We start from the raw sequence: 24,578 nt of genomic DNA on the forward strand, positions 1-24,578 counted from the left end.
CACTTTGTTAGAACAATTAAATGCATGATATTTTTGTAATGCTGTGTTTTGGAAAATCAATTATGGCCATTTTCCTTTGAAATGGCAATGAGACTGTTGTGCTGACAAAGTAGGATGCATTAGGAAGGGGTACTTGCTGTTCTCTCAAGAGCAATGTGCTCCTGTTTTTTCCTAGTGAGCAGGATGCTCCCTGCAAGTCTGATCTGTACTGGAGCAGAGTGAGGGAGAGAATGTCAGGAGCAGACCGGTTTCAGCGCTACAGAATGTTTAAACCCACTGCCCTGTGTTTCCTTGGCTTAAAGAAAGTCCTGTTAGAGGCCACTTCAGCATTGGACTCATAGTGTTTGTTTTAGACAAAAAGAATGCCTTGCCCCTTCAGGAGATGGTAATGCATCACCTGAGGAAATAGCCCAGAGAATAAGGGATGTAGTTAACACTTTTCCATTTAGCTTGGTTAAATGTCAGAAGATGTCTACAACATCTGGGCTTATTTACTGGTTCACCAAAGTACTGTCTGAAGATCAGACCTCTTCCTTTCTCGCCAGCCTTCCTCTCACTCCCCATTTTATGATCTGCCTTTTCCAGTGCTGCAGAGAGTGGATCTTGCAAGTCATGGCATTTGTTCAAGCCTTTCAGGGGAATTCTCTAAAAATGCTTTGCTTTCGATGCAGTGAAGGAAGGGCAAAGACTTGCAAGGGCTGACAGCACGGCTGGGAATTGGCATGTGCACAGACAGCACCTCTTGCTGTGATCCCTAAGTTTTGTTGCTTTAGTGACCAAAAGTTTAGCTGTTTTTGTGCTCAGGTAGCACAGATGTGTTCTCTGCTGTTTCTCTTGGATGGTTTCAGACCCGTCAGTGGAAATGGGCTGAAAGAGCACAGAAATGAAATCTTTCCCACTTGTTTTTCCCCACCTTGCCTCTGTTTGAAGAACATGAATTGCTTTGAGAAAGTGTGTGGGTCACATAGAGGTTGAGATAAAACCACTTACCTGTGTGTGTGGTAATATCAGTTGTCCTTGGGGAAAAACTCCTTGGCAGGGGAGTTACCAAGTCTGATGTTTTCCACTTCGTTAATGGAGTTTTTTGGTGAGCACGCAGCCAGGTGTGGGACTCCAGGCTTGCTTGTTGTAGGCACCTTCCTCACTTGTCTTTCTCGATGGACTTTTCCGTTCAGATCAAACGTCACCCTTTGTGCTGGTCAGTGTGAATGCAGCCTGCTTGACCTGCTGGCTCGCTGCCTTTATGCTCTTTGATGCAATATTCTGATGGGACTCGCTCCTGTCTCACTTCCCCAGTATGTGTGGGCACGTGTTCACACCAAAACCAAGGTCACTTTTGAGCCTGTTCTTATGCTTGGCTTTTATCTGTTCTGTTTTCAACTTGTTGATGCAGAGTCTGTTCCATGCCCTGCCTAGGTGTTACTTCAGCTGCTTTTTTCTTTTCCTGCATGGGTTGTCTTATTTGGGATTTTTTTGATTATTTTGGCTAGGAATGTAAAAATCTGATTTTGTTTGTAAGACTGTTCAGCCTTTGGCAGCATGACTGCCAAGAGACACTGCTTCAGCACAGAGAAGTTCCGTTCTGATTCATCTGTGCTGCCTTCTAGTTTCCTCTTTGGTTTAGCTTTTCTTTGGGTATCCAAATTGAGGTTAAAGTGCGACTCTTCAGTGGTGCTCACCTGCCACTCTCCTCCTATGCATTAAATGTAGAGGTCTGTGTTGACTTCCTAGCACCTGGCTGTGCCTCCTTGGAGGCCGATTGCTGGGGGTTTTGCTGAGCTGGAGCAGCTGGGGCATGAGCACTCCTGGCTTTGTACCAGCCCTAATGCAGGGCTGCACAGAGCTTTGTGGCCTTTTGGTGCCTTGGGAAAGAGAAAGGGAGAAGGAAAAGCAGCTGTTCTTTTTTTTTTTTTTTTTTTTTTTTCACTCCACTCAGAACTGGGAAGGAGGTGAGGATGGGATGGAGTTGGGTCTGCTTTTGTACCTGAGGGAGGGGATGGCTGCAGTGCTGCCCAGCGCTGCCATCCCTGTCACTGAGAAGACCCCCTCTGGGGGGCTGCCTTGTCCAAAGCAGTCCATAAAAACTGCCAGTGGTGACTGCGTGTGACCTCCACAGGGCCGGAGTGGTGTGCGGGTTTACACCTATCTGTTGGTTCCCAGAATTGCTGGTTAGTTGTAGGGAAAAGAAGGGGACTACCTTGTGAAGCCGAATGGAGCTGGTACATGGTCCAGCAAAGTGCAGGCTGCTCAGGTATGTTTTCTTACCGTGGCACCGAGCAGCCCTGCACAAATACCATGGCTTTCTTTCACGAAACAAGCTGACGGAGCTGTGAGCGCAGCGAGGCCAAGGGCTGTCAGCTCTGCTCTCCTGTGGGTCTGCCTTGAGTGAGCCATCCCCAGTGCAGCTGGAAAGGAGCTTTTCAAACTCTTCCTCTTCGGAATGCTTTTACCTACATTTTTTTTTCCTGTTGTTTTCCTTTGTCAGATCAGAGCTGGTGCTTTGCCATGGAGGTGTGTTCAGCATGGCTGCGGTGCTCTCATTACCCACCATCGTGGCTCCATCGTCCCCTGCCCACAGTTGGCAGGAGCAGTTGGATTGGCATAGCTTGATGCTATTCAAACAGGCAGGGAACTATAGGCAGGAAAACTCTTGGGACTGCTGTCGTGGCACATCTTATGCAATGGAGATGAGGTTCTTCCTTTACCTTATAGGGCTGGCAGCTGGTTATGCTGTTGCATTGCTTCTATAGTTTTGGTTAAAGAAGTTTAGTACTGAGTAAATATATTACTCATCTTTTGGTTTAGTAGAAGTACACAGTGAACATGGCAAACATGATTGCCAACAAATGAGCATTCAGTAGCTGACTAATGCCAGTAAGCTTAAAAACAAGAAATCTGTTGAAGTTGTCAACTTGGTTTTGTGTAAGAGTGTCAGTGTTTTGAATTGGGTTGGTTAGAGCTACTCAGCTGAAAGAACAGAACAATAGATTGGTTTTATCTCCTTCCCTTTGTGACTATCCACCTTTGTTCTAGCTCACATATCTTCTCATTCTTACTTCACCTTATGCATGAATAGATTGAATATAGGAATAATAGCAAGGAGCTATCAAAGCTGTGCTGAAGGACATGTTCTCCAGCTGTATCTGTGACTAGGAGTGGGTTGTGTATACGAGGTTTGAAGTAAACATAACCACGGAGATGGTCTGAACCTCCAGATCTCAGCTAAGGCTGCCCTTGATGTACCTTCTGGAGTGAGTGCAGCTGCAGGTGGCAGTGAAGAAGTTTTGCAAGCATCCAGGATACCTGGTGCTGTTGTTTTAGCATCTTTGTGACAGTAAGTGCAGTTGTCAAGCAAAAGAACTCAGTACAGGCAGATTGAATAACTACCTAAATCACGTTGTTAACTAGAATTACGAATTGTACGTTGTTCACAGTGCTTATAGACAGTGTTTAAAAACTGCTTATGGGGTAGGAAATCTACTGGCTTGGGCAGTATATAAATACAAAGTCAAAAGCATCCAGAAAAGCGAGTTTGCATGGGAACTCCTACTGCCACAGCTATGTGGGTTTGTATTACTGTTAAATTTGGTTCTGGTGCAACAGTTTGCAGTTGATAAGCCCCAGACTCGTCACTTTGTCTCTGGTGCCAACCCACATGTTTTACCATGTATTTGGAGAGGAAGGTTCTTTTTTCAGTCTAGTTAGCTCATGACTGGAAAGCCCCACAGTGCCTGCATGTATGTAACTTAATACCTTTAAGGCCCTTTTTTGGGGGTGCAAGTTGGTCATGTTTTAACTGCCTTGAAAAAACAGGTTCCAGCACGACCTGTGTGATTTCAGCTGTGTTGCTGCCATGTGAAGAGAGGGCTGGGAAGGCTCCCTGCTCTCTTAAATCAAATTTGATAGCGTTGTCTTTTTCTCATGTGAATTAGATGCTTTTAAAAAATATCTTGCTTCTCTGTTCTAGTGGAAATTTTTATTAGGTTTGTTAAACAGAAGCGGTACTGCGGAAGGTCAGAGCATGTAGGACTTGTGTTTCATCAGAGAAATTAAGAGAGATTATTACTATTTGATAGGAGGGTCGTGTATTACATATTGTCATGAATAATGGTGTCAGACCTGTCATTTGCTGTGGATTCCTGTGTAGCTAAGTACAACTTCTGACTCTCTGTTAAATTCTTTTGCTGAAGATGATGATTAGAAGATGAGTGCAGTTATATACTATGGCACAGTCATGTTTTGGCAATTTGCTTCTAACGAAGTCAAAATGATCTGACCTCAATGAGTGGTTTTTGGAAAAGGGAAAATAGAAGTGCTAAAATACATGAAGGAGAAGCCACTTCCCCAGGTAAGTGCAGCACAGTAAGGTCTCCTTAAGTGGGAACTGCAGAGCCCAGCCGTGTGATGTCTTCTTGTTCTGTAAGAATTGGCTGCTTATCCCTGCATCCCAAGTGAGTACATCCCATAGCCTCCAATCAGTCAGCTGCTGACTCACTTGGATGTGTAGACAGCTGTTCTGAAAGTAAATAAAGAAAATCATGCACACAATTATTTTTTTTAAAGGTGGGGAAGAACAGTCCCCAGGAGAGATGGTTTCTGCTAAGCCCTATTGTCATGGCAGATTGTGCAACATAAATTCAGTGTTATAAACAGCTTGTAATTTTAGTCTTCCATTTCTGTGTTAGCAGGAATTAGACAGAAGCTACTGGCATAGAGTTTAAACATTATTACCACAGTAAAAAAAAAAGAAGAAAAAAGAAAGAAAAGTTTTACACTTGTAGTTATCGATCATAAAGTGCCACCAGCTTCCTTCTCTATTGTGTATTTAGTATAGAGTGGGATGCTTTTTATTTTGTGCTTCTGTCGGAGGCAGTTCTGCAGGGCAGGAAGGAATGCAGAGGTTTGAATTCTGTCTTCTCACAAGGATGAAGCTTGTCTTGTAATTTAGGCTTTACCTGCTTACTCTTGCGGAGGTTTTTTTAGTTTGTTTGGCTTGGGCAATGTTTTCACAAGCTGGCAAGCTCAGCTGTATTGTGACTCAAATGTTGCTGTGTAGTTTTTGGAGTTATTCTGAAATTGCATTAAGCTGTTGCTCCATACAGCCCACAGCAACCTCACCAGAGTTTGGAGCAGTCAGCCGTGATGCTCCAACAGCAGCTCTTGGTTTGGGCGCACGTAGGGCAGTGATGGGTAAGGACTTTGCTGTGGATTTCATGTTAGTTAGCTGTTGTCTTCTGTTGAGGGGCAGAGATTCTTGTGGGTGTTATCTGACCCGGGAACTACAGGCTGTGGAGTCCAAGGTTTGGTGCTGCTCTGAGTTGTTTGATAGTCAGGCGTGAAGCATTACCATGCAAGCCCGGCCACTTGGATGTTACTGCAATGCTGTCTTCCATTTTTGCCCTGTGTACCCACGAGGACAAACAGCAATCCATGCCAACTGAGCTGCTCGTGTTGTGCTATTTCAGTAGCAGGAGCTCACAGATGTGGCTTCAGAGGAGCCCCTGAGGGATGTGCTGGGTCAGTGCAGCCGAAGTGAGAGAGGATTAATTTGGGGATGACTTTGTCATGAGGATGCTTTCATGTGAGCTTGGCTAAATCCAGAGCTGCTTGCTCTGGTGAGCCGTGTGGAGAAGGCATCAATCAATATTATTATAGGGATTCAGTTCGTTCTGTTGTCTCCGTTTTTGTTAAGCCGCTGTTCCTGTTGACATTCAAAGTAAAGTGCTGGCATGGAGAAAGCAAGCAAGATGAGGGACAGAAATGTAATTTATTCTGAAAATTTATTTGCGTGCTCTAAGGGGAAATCGGAGGAAGTTGGTGGAAAGCAGCAATGCCAGAGGTACCTTCAGGCTGTGACAACTGAAATGGCAGGCACAGAAAGGCCGCTCTTAGCTGTGATGTGGTCGTAGTCCTTCTGTGTATTATTTCTGTGAATGATTTGTTCTGGTCAACTTGGTAACACAGTGGTCCTTGGGTTGGAAATATATAGTTGGTAGAGTGGTAAGGGAGAAAATTGAAATAGCATGTATTTTTCTAGGGACTGTGGGAGACAACGGGAACGTATGTGGAATCCAGTCTGTTTTTTGGGTTATTGGGCCAAATCTCATTTGTGCCTTTGGATGTCATTTTTTCCTTCCAGTTCTAGGAGAGAGGAAATTCTATAGGATGATGAGAGGCACAAGGTTAATTGATGATAACCAACGGTTATATTGCAGTATAATCACCAGTCCCTTGAGTGTTCAGTCCCTTGGTTGTGGTCTAGCTTTGCCCTCAGAAACTTGACTTCTAATTAAATGAACAGAAAGCTGGGCTTAGATGTGTAAACAAGAATGCTCTCAAGACTTGCATTCAAATGGAAACAGTTAGTTTTTGTTTGGGTTGAGTATGTGAGCTAAAGATGGCAGTGGTGTATGAGTATTAGAGAGTTTTAGTTACACTATGGCCTGAAATGGTTGATGTTTCATGGGTTGGAGGGTGTCTTTTGTCTCCCTCCCGAAGCAGGGAGAACTTGGTAGACCTCGGGTGGTTCAAGTGGTGAATTGAGTGAGGAAGCACCCTTGTTGAAGGGCTTGGAAGGCAGCTCCGAGCGCGTGATTGAGGATTAGTTCCTTGGTACTGCTTCTGACATCCCAAGAGGTAATAGAGGAGCTGGCTTCCCTAGGAAGAGCACAAGTGATTGATGTGACACATACAGGATAGGTGAGCTTAGAGAGTACAGAAACTTTGTGGGAGGTTGTGTAAGTACATTAAAGGCACTAAAATATATATTTCATTCACAATGTCACTACGAAGGCAAAAACCGAGAGCGTGGTGGGTGGTGGAAGACTGTTTTAATGTAAAGTGTCGTAAGAAATCTCTTCAACCACTGATTTCTGTGAACTCCACATTTAATTTCATCTTTACACAGTATGCAATTAAAGAATCCTTAGATTTCTGCAGTAACATTTCTCCCTGCATCTGCAGATGGTGCAGCTATGCTGAAAGCTTCCTGCGTGGGCACAGAGGGGGATTGTGGCTGCTGATGGGTTCCTCCTTGGGCTCAACATGCTTGATGCCTTTTGGAGTGGCACTACAGGATGGGCTGTGCAGACGGTCGGGCCCCGGCTGCAGTATTGGGCTCTTCAGAGATGGTCAAATAAAATCAGTTCTCTTTGTCAGGGCTGTGTGGGAATGCTGATGGCTTTATTAAAACGAGCATGGTAGGTATCAGGAAGAACAACGATGAAGATCAAGTATTACTGTTCCTTGTTTGTAATCTATACAGGCATAATGTTTTCAGACCGTTGCCTTTCCATTTCCACTGATCCTTTGCTTCCCTTCTGAACAATTACAGTTGTGTAGAAGAGAGGCTCCCTTTCAATCTGCTGAAGGGCCTTATTGTGCCTTGGTACCTTTTTGGTAACCTGACTCGGGTCGGTTTTGAGTAACCTGCAGGCTCAGAAGCTGTCATCAGCCGTACTTCTTTAACCCTCAAGTGTCCGCACGGTCTTTTTTGAGCCTTTTTTTTCTTAAGGTGCCAGACAGCCCCTCTATTGAGTTAATCCAATATATAGTAAACATCTCAATATGCAGACCGTTATGCATTATGCAGATCTCAATCCATCCGGTACAATAAGTGCCTTCTTTGTTGTTGTGAAAGAGATTGTGACGCTGGAGATGTTCGCCTTGAAAAGGACACTGTATGGTGCGGAGCTGGGATGAGCACCGCTGGACCGCAGCCACGTTCAGTAGCTGCTTTGGACTTCTAATTAAATAAAGACCTGCCATAGATTAAAAAACACATGATGGGCAGGAAGTGGCTCTGTAGGGAATAAATGCCAATGCTGTTCAAAGACGTGCTGCTCTCCCAGCAGACCCCAGCTCTGGGCTGGGTTGCTGAAGGATGGTGCGTCTGAGCCTCTCCTGCATGAGGTTGGGAGATGGCAGTGATGCTTGCCCGGCTCTGTGGGCAGGAGCTGCAGCACAGCACTTCTGTGCTGAGATGTTAATTCCACAGATGTGTTTGTGTCTGGGTAAAGAATCTATTGCTGCTTGTTATTTAAATAAGCATTTCTTTCATGAGGTGGTTTTCCATCTAAAATCAGATTCAGTTTAGAATAAATCTGAGATTAGGTTTGCAGCTTAAGGAAAGGGTAGAAGGTCTGTGTGCAGCCGATTGAAAACTGTGTGAATCTGATGGTAGTTATCCTGGTTGTTGGTAATCTGCCTGAGAGCTGCTGGGGCAGGATGAAAACACGTGCTGCCTTTTTATTTTTCTGTTAGTGAGAAAAGTAAATGCATGATAGTGAATTTCCAGTTCAGAACAGAGCACAAAGCAGAAGCAAGCTGTGGCAGTTGTATTTAAAAATGATATCTGCTAGGATATCAAAATCACTTAAATGGAAAATAAATATTCTGAGGAACATTTGAGGTGCTGTTTGGCCTGACGGGCCAGAGCGTATTGTAAGTCCACACACACTTCTTGTAAAATGGGATCCAAAGAAAACACAGCACTGCCAAATGGAAATTGTGGTACGCTTTGAGCTCTGATTAATTGTTTTTTATAAAATCCCTTTCAGGGCAATGAGAAAAACGTGAGAGAAGATGATGCATTGTGTTATAATTAACTTTTGAGAACAACGTGAACTTTAAATGAACTGAGAAAAAAACAAGTGTGCTTTGATTGGAGCTATCTCTCCCAAATATTAGCACAGACTGAAGTGCTTGTCCTACCTCCCATTTAGGGCTCTGCAATTCTCATTATATATATTGAGGTCTGCAAGATGTGACTTCCTTGATAAACCAGTAAGTTCTTAAATCAGAAGTGCTCATAAGTTCTTAAATCAGGAGCATGCTCGTCTGCAGGCAGTTCCTAGGCTGGAGCCCGCTGGACTTCTTCCTCCCCTGTATTAAGGGGATGAGGTTTCATAACTGAGGAAAGGGAGTGCATACTTTTTCCATAAAGTTCTAGGAATCTCATTGATTTATAAAAGCATTAAATATCTGAAATTAAGTAACTTTCAAGCTGAGACAAACATAAAGCTAAAACCAATACGACTTGTAAAGCCAAGCTGCAGAACCGGTGCAGGAGCAGACGTATAACGCTTGAGTTAATGGTTGCTGCCATTTCTCTTACAAATTGTTCTTTAGGGTATTGTAACTCAGCTGTTTTTAAACCCATCACTCTGGAACCTTGCCTACAAAATGTCAGCGCAAGTGCAAATTTTACTCCTTTAACAAAATAAAGGGCTTGGAGCAGCTAAGCTTTCTAAAATTTGATGGCAGTAAAATAGATTTTGCTGCTTTGGCTTTGCCATAACAAGAACCATATTGTTCACCTTGTCCTGCCAGGCGGATGAGGCAGAAACTGAAGCAGTTAAATTGGAGAAACTATGCTGTAATTTGGCTTTTTTCCACAAGAGAAGCCTACTGCCTGGCTGTAAACATGCTGGTATTGGTGGGCTGTGCTTTGGGCAGAGGGCACTGCCTCTCGAGGTTGGGTTGGAGGGATCGCAGAATGGTAGGGGTTAGAAGGGGCCTCTGGAGATCATCCAGTCCAATTCTTTGTTTGAAAAGATGACTTCTTCAGAAGGGAATTTTGGAAATTGGAGCAAGACTTGGTACTGCCAGGTGGATGCAACTTTACCTGGGCTGGGGCTGTCAGTGCAGGTTCAGGAGGAGAAGCCCGTGTTTGCCTCGTGTGACTGCTCCATCTGTAAGCAGGGCTGTGACCTTGGAGATCTTGTATGTTCCCTCTCTCCCATCTGGCTTTGAAAGCTGAGCAGTGCCAACCCGTTCACCTTGCTGTTTTCCTTTCCTTGAAGTCAAAACCTTGACACTTACCCCATGCAGCAGTATGCAGTTGTTCTGTGATCAGTATATACTAAAATGAGAATTTCTCACCTTGCTGCTCCTGAAGGCCAGGTGTTCTGCTGGGTACACGAGGTTTTGTTTGTTGGTTTGTTTTTAAGGTTTTCTTGGTGGTGGCTGCTTACAGTGCAGCAGTCCCCATTAAAATAGCCTGTGCTTTCAGCTCTGATCTTTTACAGAAGGGAGATTTGGTAGCAGTTTGCACACAGAAGACAGCTGCTTGTCAGCAGAGATCCCGTCCTGTTGTGTTTTTTTTTTTAACATCCCTCTAACAAGAAAGTGGCACTCTTATTTTGCTTGGAACGTATGTTGTGTGCTGTAATCATTTGGCGTATTACCTGTCTTTTAATTCCTTGTTGGATGTTATGAATTTGTTGTCGGACATTAGAGATGCTGTGGTTTTAGTTTGTTTGCGTTCTGGATCCTTTTGTTAGCTGAAGTTATTAGCTTTAGATAAGCCTTGTACTATGGGAGGGCTGCTTTGGATTGTCAGAGTGGTTTCTGAATCTCTGGACTGTTTGTCAGGGTTAGAATTAAAATTTTTGGCTTCACTGTTTATGTTGAGGCTTATTCCTCGTCTGAGGAAAAGATGTTGTTAAAACAATTAAGCCTAGCACGTGTAAGAAGAGAACCTTTCCACAAAATTAAATTGCTTGGGGTTTATTTAAGTTTTGGGTTTCCCAAATAAATTGGCATTTGACTTTGTTTGCTTAAAAGCAAGTCATTATCTGTTCTGGGGAATCTTTATTTCCATGTTTTCCATGGAAGACGAAGTCAGAGGGAGTCCAAGAACAACAGCTCTGCATGCCATCGTTCTTTGTCTTACTTCAAAGTGTATTTTGTCTAATTACTGCATTATTATTGCTTTTCTTCCACTGCCTTTAAAATTCTTATTGTGGTGCATGTATTAGATGGAAGGATCTAATACATAGACGTATTAGGGAAAAATCCTTTTGGCCATTGTTTTCTAGAGTGCATTGAGTTCAATCTCATGTTTTCAAGGGAAATTTCTCTCTGCGATGCTGTGTGTTCTTGTAAACAAACTTATGCTGTTTCTTAGAGGAACTTTTTTGTCTTGATGCCAAAAATCAGTGCAACTGGATTCACAGGAACATGGGAACGCCACGCTTTAGACACAGGCCCAAGTGCTTTCCTTCCTCCCAGTTGCAGTGCAGGCTGTGCTGAGCACTTTCTCTGGTCCTGGCGGTGGTGCTGGTCTATGGCAGGGCTGGCATTGAGAATTCGGACTAGTTTACCTTGTGACGCTGGAAGAGAAGATGATTTGAGCAGTTGTAATTTTTTTTTTTTTAAATAAAATGTTTGCCTTAATGCCGGTGTATCATGAAGGCTGGGGAGGAAGGAGGAAGTAAATTCAGTATGCACTGACCAGTGGGTTGCTGTCTGTGTTACTTCTTGGGAGTTGTGCGGCTGAACCCCTGCTCAGATCCCATGTATATAATGATTTTAACTTGCAGCAGGACTTGCAGATGCACTCAGTTTGTGTTCCTCAATCTGTTGCAGCTCTCTTTTCCACAGCAGTAATAAAACAAGGCTTGCTTGTCTGCTGAAGGATATGGCTCATAGCGCTGTGCTGGTGCTGATAGTGCTTGTAGTGATGAGTTAAATGATGCAAATATTCAGGATACACGTACACCAAGCACTCATTTCCTGTTTTAACGTTGCAGCCTGATTATTAAGTTAAAACAAAACAAAACAAAAAAACCACTCAGCGAGTGTATGGCCACGGGAATAGCCTACGTGCATTACAACTTCAAAAGTCTTAAAAATGCTTTATTGCTAAATTTCCTTTTTTCTTCCACGTTTCCAGTTTGTGGGCCGAACGTCGACATTCGCAATGATATCCATGAGCTGAAACGTCTGGAGAACTGCACGGTAGTGGAGGGTTTCCTTCAGATTCTGCTCATCTCTAAAGCAGAGGATTACCGCAACTTCCGCTTCCCGAAGCTGACTGTCATAACTGACTACTTGCTGCTGTTCCGTGTGGCGGGCTTGGAAAGCCTCAGCGATCTCTTCCCCAACCTCACAGTCATTCGTGGGAGGAACCTCTTCTACAACTATGCCTTGGTTATCTTTGAAATGACAAATCTGAAGGAGATCGGGCTTCACAATTTGAGGAACATAACCCGCGGGGCCATACGGATTGAGAAGAACTCTGACCTGTGTTACCTCTCCACAGTGGACTGGTCTCTCATCCTAGATGCAGTCTCTAATAACTACATTGTTGGAAATAAACCGCCGAAGGAGTGTGGGGACTTGTGTCCAGGAACGATGGAGGAGAAGCCGCTGTGCGAGAAGACCTCTATTAACAACGAGTACAACTACCGCTGCTGGACCACCAACCACTGCCAGAAAAGTAAGCACTGAGCAGCTTGTGCTTTTTGTTATCTCTTCCTGAAGTAAAGGTTTAATTTTGTGGTTGTATTTTAAGCTCTTTAACGACCTAAGCTTTAATTCCGGTATGTAGGCCCACATGACATGTTATCCAGTTACTAGACAGATGAATTCCTATCAACAAGTAAAGGATCATCGCACTCAATTAAGATGGCAACAAAACAAAACCAGGCACGAAAGCTCACAAACTTTCTGGGCTACTTCCTCATTAAGAAGTGCCGAGTGTTTCAGCGTAGAATTAGAGCCGATGTAGCAAAGCTGGAACCGCTTTTGTCTGTGAGTGGTTTAGGCAGGAGATGGCTTTCAGGTACCATCTTCTTCTTGCTGAAGTGACATTTCATGTGTGTCTGTGTGTGCCTCTCATTGCCGTGCCATTTCCCCTGGCACACACCTTGAGGAATTTCTGTTGTAATAAATTCTGTATGTAAACATTTTTACTAGAATCATTTTTTGTAGTACAATCTGTAGTGTTAAAGATTTGATGGCTATCGTGGCTCTCAGTGAAATGATCCTTGCCTGTTTTCTTGTTATCTGGCACGATGGGGTTTTTGTTTTTCCGATAGCAATCAGTAGCAAAAGCACAAGCTGATCTCTTCTCACTTTTTAAAAATAGAGTAAACAAATACATAGTTTACTCAGATAACACGATTGCATGACAGGCTCTTTGAGTTCATCCTGTAACTTCAGGAAAGCTGAGCCCCGGAGTATCAGCAGGTCTTAATTACAAGCGGTCATCGCTGGGAGGAACGATTCCTAAATTCCATGCACTGTCCTGAGTAAAGCTGCTCGAATGCTGGGAAACATAACCTCGGCTGTTCAGCCTACCGTTGTCTGGGGAAGGTGGTTATTTACTTGTTTCTAGGTGGGCAAAGCCCTCATGTTCAGATGGAACTGAAATGGAGCACCTTGCCGGGCCCTTCCAGTGAGCATATGGCAAAAATATCTCAGAAGTCACAGATAGGACTGTGATTTTTATTAGTAACTTGTACAGGAAATGAAGTTTGCGTTGAAACGAGAAAACCCCTCGCACTTAACTGGCAGGCATGCGGCTTGTCTGAGGTGAGGGAAGTGAGCTGCTCTGCTTTGTTCCCATGTGCTGCTATGAGTCGTTTGGCTTCAGCAGCCAAATTTATGTCCTCCACAAGAGTGCAACTCTGTTCTCTGCAGTGTCATAGGTGATTCCTTTGCAACCTCCTTTGCCCTTAGTGGTTTGAATGGATGTAACTAGAGTATGTTTAATGGAATACTTTTCCTGCTGTGTGCTGTAGCTATTTGGAGTAGACAAAAACAATGTACAGAGGAAAGCTTGTTGACTTCTAGGGGAATGTTAACATAATTTGGATCCCAAATGCACATGAGAAGAGATCTGTTTAAATAAGATGAGGTCATAGTTAAACTGTGATGACAGCACTTTTAAGGAAGGAATGTAAGTAATGTAGTTCTTTCCCTGTATGCTTTCATCTTCCTTTTGTGGGAGATCATGAGGAAGAAAGCAAGTATTGAAATATAGCCTTAAAAGGCTCATGAAGAGCATTATGCTGCAAAACCAGTGTAGTTTTAGGCTCTAAACTTCAGGGTATCTTAACATGCAGAGCATAACAAAAGCTACCAAGTTCTATTAAATAAATAGTGAAGAAATTGGACCTATTTAATCTCCTAGTCCTGATAAGCTACTTTGGGAGGGGAAGGCTTTCCATTTGCCAGCTGTTGGTCTTAAAAATAAAATTAAAAAAGCCAAACCACAATCCAGAAGTCAATCCCCTTATGGAGATAAGCGAGGGAGGTGTAAATGCCCAGTTGTTCAAAAGGAAGCTTTTAGTCTGTTGTGCTGCATTGCGTGAATGTGTTGGCAATGAACTCCTGGTCTGGAGAGGATTCTGCTGTACAAAACTGCAAGGGCATGAAAAAGAATAGAGGCAAGGACTTGAAGTGACTGTGTGTTGTTATCTGTGTTTTCCTTCCCGTGCAGACATGAGACCTATGCTATTTTCCAGGGATATTTTCTCACTGTAGTATTTTATTTAACCCTGACATTCTCCCTGTGTGTCACAGCAACGTTGAACTGAAAATGCTGTCTATCACTCAGGGTTCATTTATGCCTTTTGATTTTTCTTTGTTCTGGATCTGTGGAGGAGGGTACATGAAATCTCTTTTGTCCTTGTGTAGGTTTTACGCTGAAAGATATCAGGTTGGTGGGTAAAACGTTGTGTGGGAACACTGAGTACTTTAAAGTAGCCTGCCTTCATGTTTAGCGTTGCCATTGAGTAGAAGTTGTTTTCTTCCTTCTCTTTCTTGCTCACAAACAAAGGAAAAATGCTGTGCTTCCTTCAATGTAACTTGTGCAGGAACAATGTCGAGGGTGGAGGGAGGAGAGAGGGAAGGATATGCTGTGTTTGACTCGCAGTAATCCATTGACATCTCTGTAATAGAACGAGCTACAAAGCTGTAACTCTTTTAAGTTTTTTTTAAGGTTCATCATGAAGTGCCAGCAGTGTCTCTGCCAGCTGTGTTCCCTGGTGTCTGTGCAGTGCGCATCCCTTTACCTGGGAGTGCCCCAGGGCAGCAGCCTTGCTTTGCTGGCTGTGCTGTGTTTGGCATGCTGTGATCTCTGTGACCAGCACCTAGTTTGCTTTTCGTGGACCAAATGCCCGCCGTACTTCATTCATTTCTGTTGCAGATCCACATAGAAACCTCTCCTGAGTTAGTAAAGTACTGAAGTTGTTTACATGAGTGGTTGGGCTTTGAGGCACAGGCAGAGATGGAGGAGGTAAAAATGTAGTGCTCAGGCACATAAGTAAGAATCTCTTTGGCTTTTTTTCTTAGCAGTTGTGACTGCTGGGAATGCTTGTGGAAGGCTGCTTGCATCTTACTCAGCGGTTGATGTGAGAACCGGAAAGATGTTCCTGCTGTGCCCCTTGAAAGTGCAGTCGGTGGCACGTTCGCTTGGCCTGTCCATTGACCTACTGTAAAGAGAACTCCCATTGTGTTCTATATTCTTTTGCTGATGGCTAAATTTTGAGGTTTGCTGCCTTAGTCACTGGGCCTTTGCATAAACCAATTGTGAATTGCAGCCTTGAAAGCTTGCCTGGAAGTTTTGGATCCCTTGTCTACCATAATCGGTGTTCAGTTTTTTGAATGAGTCCAGCTAATGCTTCCTACAGAACTTGTGCTTGCAGAGGCCATGTGAAGCAAAGCATGCACGGTGTTTGTGGAGAGCAATAGCAAAGCCAGCAGTGATGCAAGTATGTAGGATCTGTAGGGTTTTTAGGGTTTTTGGTCTCTGCATCTTAATCATTTATCAGCTCTGCATCCGCCATCAGGTATCAGCTGTAAAAGCCATAAAAGTGATTGTCTGAAGTGTATGAGAGACCTTTAGAATTACGTTAAAAAATTAATATGGGTTTGAATTCTTTTTCTAGAGAGTTGGGACTTCAAGTGTGTGTTTTAAGAGGTGAATTTGATGTGAAAAACAATAGCTCGTGTAGACTGCTCCAATATACAACAGAAGAAATCTTCAGCCTTCCAAGTGTGTGAAACCGAAGACCACAGAAAAGGCATGTGAGGATTTAGAGGCTGATAAAGAAGCAGATGGCAACTGAGCACAAAATGTTTTCAATGAAAATGTATCCTTATTCCTCTCTGAATTGCTTTGACAGTGGCCTGAAAAGATGCGGTCTATGTGGGGAATGGTGAACAGGAGGGAAAGAATGACAGTGAGTGGGAAGCGTGGTCCATATGTATCTTCCACTGAAATGTTTAAACATATGGAGACAGTAACATGATGTGTTCTCACAAATATTCGGAATCTGCTCCTGTTTGTTTACACGGAGCTCAGCAGATAATGCAGCTGAGTGGTATCGTTTGACATAGCTCCATTGACTCGTGCAGTGCTTACCAGCGCGCGCCATCTGGGGCTCTGCTCCCTGTTGATTCAGCAGAGTAGTGGCGAAAACCATGTGCTGGGATTTGTTTTCCCTTCCTCCTCTTTGGTTTTCCCTCTCTTTCTCGCTTCCCTTCCTTTGGAAATGTTGGATGTATGTGAACTATGCACATGGGAGGGAAGGGGGCAAAAGACAGCAAGGAGACAAGCTGGGAGCTGGAGGTGCTGGATCACACTGCCTGTATTTTGTTTTCAATTACATGCATACACTGCTGTTTGCTTCTTTATTCAGAGTTATATTTTTGTGTTTGTTTGCTTGTTTGAATCCTGAAATATAGTAGAAATTTCCTGTGTCAGCAGAAGATGACGTGCGTTTCAAGTTTTTCTATTCTAGCAAGCAGATGTGACATGATACAACATTAAGTGGAACTTGTGTGCGTAGCACTGATCCAGCTTCTGCTGGATTTAAGAAAAGCAGAAAAGGCTTGATACAAACCTGGACGTATTTAGACGTTGACAGGTCGTTTGTCCATTTGGTCGGTATGCAAACTGCAGCAAATAAACATCTGATGTGAGGAATAAACAGAAGGGTGGACAAAAATATTGGAAAAGATGCGGTGTCACCAAGTTAGAAAAATCTGGAGCCTGTTAAAATTTTTTGGTTAGTGTTTTGGTGCTGAATGAAGTTTTCCCTGACTTTCAGTTCCCTCCTGAGCAGCCTGCTCTTCAGCCAAAGGGTTCCTGGAACTTGTATTATGGCTGTGAGAGCATATTTAATTAGGAAGCTGGAGCGGCCGCAGAGTAGTGCAGGCCAATCTGCAGTTAATTACGGGAGCAGCAGTTCATATTCTGAGAAAAGGGCTAAAATGTAAACATGCGTTTGCTGTTTCCCTTTGTGCTGTAGCAAGGTTCTGTTGCAGGTTGCCATAACCTGGGAGGAGCAGCTCAAGTCCTGCAGCCAGCGCCAGGCACTGAAAGCCAAGTGCTGATGTTTACTATTTGTGATTTGTGTTGGCACAACTATATGGCATTTTGGGGAGGCCTTCAGTTTTTTGAGTTTTGTTTTTCATTATTAAAGGCTTGATACAATGAATTGTGTGCAGCAATGGGACTTTGCCAGTGACTTTTTTATTTAAAAACACTTGAAAGTCGATGCAAAAATTGTAAGTTATAAAGTCAAGAGAAATACCTTGAATTTGTAAGGTAAAATGAACTTTTCTTAGGATCTTGAACCTTGTGCTTTCTTCTTGTGCTTGCATACATGTGTGCACAGTTTTTCTGCTTTTGGTTTTGCATGCAATGCTTCTGCAAATAGCAGCTGACTTCTATCGCTGCACAGACTGAGGACAATGTAAGGTTTGAAGAATTACTTTTTTTCTTTAATTATTTCGCCTTCTTTTGCTGTGGTGCCATTCTAGATCTGTGAAGTTAAATATGTGTCTAAACTTGAACCTCAGCTTTGGTTACCATGCACAGCATAGGTTTCCTGGCACGGTTGATAGATGTTAGGCAAATGTTTGGTAGTAGAATAGGCAGTTGTGTAGTTAATTACATGCAATGTAAGACTTAAGTTTTATGATAAATTTTCGAAACAACTGGGAATAGCTAGCAAAATGTCAGGGAAATGTCAATTGTAAAACCAGAAGAAAGCTGTGATTTTGCTAATGTTGCAGAGACAAGGCAGACTTGCTCTGGCTCAGCGTTTTCTGCAGTTCTGTGTCTGTGCCTGGTACTTGTGCAAGTTGGCCGTTGGCTGAGTAGTTGCTGGGGATTCCTGTTGTGACAGTGGATGTGTGGATGTGAGTGAAGGTGAGCTGAGCCCTGTCCTTCTGTGTGGGAGGGCCCTGAACAGGTCTGTCCCCCACCCGGCTGTTCCTCCGCACAGACTGCACAGAGCTGTATCTGCACTGATGGCTGATCTGCAGTGAAATCTGGATGGAGTGGGCTAAAGAAGATTTGGATGTGGCCATGTGAGCAAAGTCACTGAACTCACCAACCTAATTTTTGTATGAAATAAAGGTAAATCTGAGTTCAACCCTGGGTCACTTGTGCCCCCTAACATTTTGAATGATACGCGCCGTTTTTCTTTTTCCTCCTCCAAATAGCATGAATGTGGGAACTAATTGTCCTGAAGTGTTTTCATGAATTGTTTTCATGTGGCAAACAAGTTTCTCAGTGTGTAACAGTGATGAAGCAGTCTTTGTTTAGGCTTCCTTCCCACTAATGGTGTGATTTTCCTCTCAAGTCAGTTTATGGCTCTGAGAACGAACTTGTAATAGGATGCTTGAATAATAGTATGTTAATTCAGACTGTAGGATCACTTTGGTTATTTTTTTTTTCATCTGCTCCTCTACGCCCTCCACTTCTGGGGTGAGCTGGGCCTTGTTCAGTTGTTGAGTCTCTTCCTTTCCATCCGCAGTGAAATTCTCAGCGTTGGCAATGGAATATGTATGTGCTGTCAGCTCAGCACTGAAAATGCTGTAGCCAGTGACTTCTCCACGGTAACATGGTCAGGTCCTGAGGTGCCCGCAGTCTGCACGGGTGAAGCTAAAAGCCTGTGAGCTCAGGGTGTTCTCATTTTTTCTTGTGGACTGTATCTCCGTAGGCGAGATGAACCTGTGGCTACCTGCCCACAGCTCTGCTCTGTGTGCCCTGGCTAATCATTAAATGTGTGTGTGTGACCCTTGACACCATGAGTGAGAACAAACTGGGTGGGTGAGGTGAGGATCCCTGGTTGGCATGCTGCTGCCAGGGGGTTTGGTTGCTGATGTGTGTGCTCAGAGGGGCTTGGGATGCAAGTTCTGCTGGCTGTTAGCTGAAGTTCAGCTGGTGCGCTTAGGTGGGTGCAGCCTACAGCCTGTCCGTCAGCACGACCTTGCCATGTGTTCGGTGCTTGTTGTGACATATTTGCTTTATAGGCGCTTAGCTGTTCCCCTCTTAATAAACAGCACTCTGTGACTATTGATGCTTGCTGCTTCCTGTGTACTCAGTGTCCTTCCATCAATGGTTTCTCCAACTTGTTGTTAGTGTAACGCAGTTGAAGGCTCTGCTTTTCCTCTTTTCGTCTTTTTGCTTGATGTGAGCAGTATATGGGCTGCTGGGTGATAATGGCCCTGGTTCTGTGACATGATGCCACTTAGGAAGTATGCTGGAAGTGTTGAGCGCGCAGTGAAAGTCTTTTATATCAATGCAGCCTTGGGAGGAGGAGATGTTTTTCTATGTATAGAAACTTCCCATATGGGATGGCGAGGGAAGGCTGCAAGGGGGTTGCCTGTCCCTTTAAGTGGGTTTATAATTGGCCAGGAATTTTTGTCAGCTTAGTCACTGCAGCATTCAGCGGATGAGGGAAAAAAACCACAGGCCCCAACCGTTACAGCCGTGGATAGGCTCTGTCATCCCAAAGGAATGCATGTGAACAAAACACTTTGTGCGGTGCAACGGTTGGCCTAAACAGTATTGCATTCTTAGAGTGGGCTCTGAGTCACATGGAGCAGATGGATTGTTTCGCTAAAATGGAAGTTATGTATCACTGAGCACCGGACCCAGCTTGTAAGCACGGTTCAGAGAGGTCATGATGTGGGTGTGGCAAAGGGGTAGAAAGGTAACGAGAGGAAAAAAACAAAGAAAGGGAAGGAATGTCCTTGTTGTTTGGTGAAAATGGCTTCTGTGGCATTATGAAGGTAGGAGGATGCTTCGTGCTGATAATTACAGTGCTGGCACATGGCTGTAAAGAATTCTCCCTGGACAAGAGACAAGTATGGTGTTAATTCTGAGGCCTTTGTGGTCCTCAGATGCGCAGTACCAGGAAGCCTCGTGCTGCACGAGCTCATCCAGAGAAACTGCCTTTGGTGGGAGGGGGGAAAATATGCCAACCAACCAACAGCAACAGCCCTGCATCAAAGTGGAGCCCAGCCCTGCTGGCTGTGGTCGTGGTACTGCTGCTCAGCACCTCCTGCCTGGCCTTGCCCTGTGCTCACTGTCTGTTCCGCAGCCCCTCCTCTCCAGCACACCGTGGGTTGGCCAGTGGGAGATGCGGCTCTGTCTCTTGGGGTGGCATTTCCCATCGGTTGGCTTTATCTTTTCCTCAAAGAGATCAGCAATAACCTCCAAGGAGCAGGGCCCACCTCTGGCCCTGAAGTGTGGAGAGGAGGAGCTGCGACTTCTGGCTGAACCAGTTCAGAGTTGTGAATGTTTTTCTGTTTGCTGGGGAATTCTCTGAAGGAGCACTTGTAGGCAAAGTGCTTCACCTGCAGTGCTTGGGGGAGGCCGTCTGGCCATCAGAACAGGCTGGTCATACAGAGCACAGTGCACACCTGAGGTTGCGGTAATGCACTGGTCTGCACCAACTTCTGTCGTTGGAGAGCCTGGGGTGGAGTGGTGACAGTGAGCCCAGCATTCAGTTCGTTATCCTCCAGACCGGCCAGCTTTTATTAAGAAGAAATACAATAAAGCTTCAGAGTTTGAAGTTCTCAGTACTACACACACAGTGGTGCACTCGTCTCGCTGGGAAGCATGTGGGTGCTGTATCCAGCATCCCAGCAGCATCTGCACAGAACACTTTTAGCATGTCTGACAAGACAAACCTGTACTATGTTTATTCAGTGAAATCGTGTGGCAAGAAGTGAAGCTCTTTACTCTTCTGTTTGTGCTAAGAGATCTGCATCATCTGACTGGAACACTGGAGTGCTGTTGGGATGAGGATTGTCAGCATGCGGTGGGCTTCTGTTTTGCCCTGTTGTCCCAGTCATTATTCCAGTATCCAGGGGAGACTAACATTGGTGTGTACAGTTCTCTGTCTTGCTTCATTAAACACAATGCCTTAACGCAGTAGGGTTTTTCATTTTGGTTTTCTTAACGAATCATCCCCACCCCCCAAATCTTACTAGAAGAGATTGAAATAAGACAAGCCTTCCTGTTTGTGTTCTGGGCAGCGGCAGTGACCATGGCAGTAACTTGCTGGGGTTCTTACAGGCCATGCTCCTGTGTTCTTTGGAAGGTCTCTGCCTGGCCTGTCCTCCTTGCATATGCTCTGAGGAGCTGGGAGCCTTCCTGCTGGTGCTTGTCGCCTCTTTCCGGAGCAGCACTGACGTGATCTGCCTGTCTGTTGCATTCTGCTGCTGCTTGGTAAACTAATGAGCAGAGGCACTGCAGCTGCCAGCAGGAATTCCTTTCCAGCAGTTTTGTGAGAAAAGTCAGCAGGATTAGGGCTTGGTTAAAACTTGATGTTTCAGCAGATCTGCTATGCAAACCATTTGGATGAGGGAGAGAGCAACCAGAGCGGCAACCAACTTTGCTTGAGGCAGAAGAGAACTGTGGGAAGAAGAAGGAGACAGTCTTGTTCTCAACAAACTGTAGTGCTGCTCAGATGTGAGAGGCTTGGTGTGCTTGAATATATATGTATATATTATGTGCCTATTTTCTGGAGCGACACTCTGAGCTGCCCTCTGTCCTGGCTTAGAGGCAGCAATTGTTTCAGAAGCCTTTCTGAGTGGCTGCTCTGATGTTTTGCTGTCAGAGGTGCCAGCTAGTGCCAGATCGTGCACCAGATCTCGCTGCTCTGCAGCACCTCCCTCGGTATCTGTCTGCGGAGGGAGCACTGGGGCACCTCCTGAGTATTTAAAAATAGAAATAAACATCTCATGCTCTTTCTTCTTTCCTTGATTAAATTTGTAGGGTTTGTGTTGGGCTTGTTTTGTTTTGTGTGGGTAAATGGGTGTGTCTTGTGCACGATAAAAGCAATTGCAGGGAAGTTAGAGTCAAAGGATTATGTTCATGCATTAGTTTAGAAGCCACAAGGTCTTTGATCGTTCTGCTTTCTGGGTCAGTTTGCTGGGTTCCGCTGTTCTAACCGCTAAGATTGAATGTGTTTGTTTTGGTTCCCAGTGATGGGTGTAATGTGGTTGCAGGGGGAGGCCAGTGTCCCGGCAGTGTGAGGTCATCTGTGGCCATGGCATGTGGGGGTCTGGGTTGGGACCTTGGTCTGTACCCCCTGGAACAGCAAATACAGGAGGTGGATCTCATCGTCCTCCTAGTAGAAAGGCAGCAAACAGTAGCTTTCTAGGACGTAGGAATTGCAAGTCTAGCAGTTGCAGTAACCAACAGAGGAAGAGTCACAGATGTGATTATGGTAACATACTTCTTAAGTAAAATTAGATGTGGGAATTGAACTTGTTTTTAATTTTCTTTGTGTCTCAAGTGCTTTTTGTATACTTGTTTTTTCCATTCTTGTGAGGCAGGTGTGGTTTTACCTTTTTAATGTACTCAGTAATGAATGCTTGAACTTCTGTGTGTAGTTGTGTAAGATGAGCTTGTCAGGAATAACTAAAACACAGTGTTTGGTCTGTGCTGCTATGGGAGCTGATGGGGCACCCAGAGGCGAGCGATGAACCAGTTAAGCAGGGACCAAGCACTGGTTTAGCAAGCCAGTCTGAAAGCAAGGCATGGATAGAAGTTGGTGGTTACAAACTTGTTTCTCCTACTCTGTGGCTCCTGGGACAAGCTGCCTAAACTCTGTAAGGGAATTGTTTCAAGTGACTTCCAGTTAAATCATTATCTGGGTTCAAAATGAATCTTCTGTCTGTAGCATTCCTGTCTCCAGGTGACCAGAGTATTCCTGAGGGTTGGGTCTGTATGCATGTCCTTCGGAGGACCTCTGTTGACATCTTAGTCTGCTTTCTCACTACTTACTGTGTAAAAAGAGGTGAGAAAATGGTAGTAATATAGGAAAATACTTGTGAGTCACTGGGCCAGATGGTCTGTTTTATAATGTGTTATAGAAGGCTGTTTAATTTGTCTTCAGCACTGGGTTTTGTGAATTGGAAGTGTAGGAACTCTCCAAAGCCGAGTGATGCTTCAAAACTCTGGAGTCCTGTAGCATTGGATGAGTTTTCAGGGAGTTTCTCTGGCAGATTTGTTGCTTCTGGTCAGACCAGGGGGAATGCTAACCTCTCAGCACTGGTGTCAAAGGCCTTTGGAGATGCTAATAGAGCAGTGCCGGTGAACAGAAGAGTGCAAGTAATCTGGGGAAAGGTTACCTCTGGACTGCTGCCTGTTTGGGCTGTGCTTTGGGTGGATGAAGCGAAACTGGAGTATTTCAGTGTTTTTCAGTATGGTGTCCTGACTTATTTATCTTTTTTCTGGTATTTTTAGGAAATGCTGCGGTCCACAGCTTTCAGAGCTGACAACTCCAATGTAAGGTGTCTGAAACAGGCAGATGTATTGGAAAATCTAGGCCAGAGGATTTTTCCAACTGTAAATATTGGCTCATGATGTGAAAAACAACCAAACTTTTTTGGTTCATTAACATAATTTACTGGAAGGCCAGACAATGCCCTTGACGTGGCTTTTTATGCCCAGGCTTTTACACAGTTTATACATCTCACAGATTCTAAATTGAGTGGTTTAGGTAGGCCAACCAAAAGGGACCTTTTTAATCTATGATAGTAATTCCCAGCTTGTCCAATTAGACTTGATTTTACCGGTGTCACCTTGGGTAAAATCGGGCACCTTAGAAAGTAACCTGTCTCCCAGTTGTCTCAGCTGGAGTTCAGCTGGGCCCGCTGCCTTGGTGAAGTCCAGAAGCACGGACTTCAACTTACAGCAGCTGCAGGGGGAAAAAGCGGATTGTGGAACTGAGTGCCACTCAGCTCCTGTTGGAGCCGACGGTGGGTCTGCATTCAGAGAGAGCTTCAGGTTGGTGCAGACCCTGTTCTGCATCAGTGCTCTCTCATCTGATGGGTTTGGGGGCGATTTCACCCCGCGTGGGTCACGGGGAAGTACATGGGGTTGTGGAATCTCCCCAGTCCTGTGTTCCCCAGGGCTGGTTGTTGTCAGTCCTCATTTTACCCCCCACGCCCATCAGCCTCTTTTGTTAATCTGTGAGTTTTGGGAATGCCTGAAGAGTGTTTATTGCTTTTATTGTTTGAGTGGGAAAACGGCCATGGAGCTTTGATTGTTCTATGGCAGGAGAAAGGCTATGTGGAACCCCAGGCTTTTTTTCTTTTTTAACCCCAACAAGGAGTGTGGAAAAGTAACCAGTAATTTAATTCCGAGTGAAAAATCTCTTGCTGGTTACAGCCTAGGGGCATGCTTTGCTTGATTCCAAAAATCAACCAATAAATAAACTTAATGACTCTCTAACATGTCTTGTTAAAGTATAGATCAGTCAGTGCTGCGAAGGCATTTTGGAGATGAGGACCGTGGGCTTTGCGGGGATGGGAGCTAACAGCTGGCTGTGCTCAGTGCTGGCTGCCCTTACAGCCACACTGTGCCATGGGGGAGAACTCGAAACCTGTTCTGTTGTGCCTCATTGGGAAAGCTGGGATCTGGGAAGGGAGAAATGAATACTAATCTGAAGCAAAATCTTAATAAATCTTAATAAAATCTAAAGCAAAAGTGCATAAGCACGAGTGGCTAATTTTGAAGCTTCTAAAAGAAG

The 24,578-nt window shown here is 44.5% G+C and overlaps 1 protein-coding gene across 2 annotated transcripts in view; it reads left to right on the forward strand.

Moving 5' to 3' along the window:
- IGF1R (insulin like growth factor 1 receptor) overlaps positions 1 to 24,578 on the forward strand; it is a gene marked incomplete at both ends in the record, with an annotated part of 142,926 nt that overhangs the window by 11,181 nt on the left and 107,167 nt on the right. For both annotated transcript variants that reach the window (XM_079541053.1, XM_079541054.1), the window contains one exon: positions 11,678 to 12,223. In XM_079541053.1, the coding sequence (XP_079397179.1) occupies positions 11,678 to 12,223 (546 nt within the window). The remainder of the gene's footprint in view (positions 1 to 11,677; positions 12,224 to 24,578) is intronic.

The sequence above is a fragment of the Tetrao urogallus genome (genome assembly GCF_951394365.1).
Source record: "Tetrao urogallus genome assembly, chromosome: 11".
NCBI lineage: Eukaryota > Metazoa > Chordata > Aves > Galliformes > Phasianidae > Tetrao > Tetrao urogallus.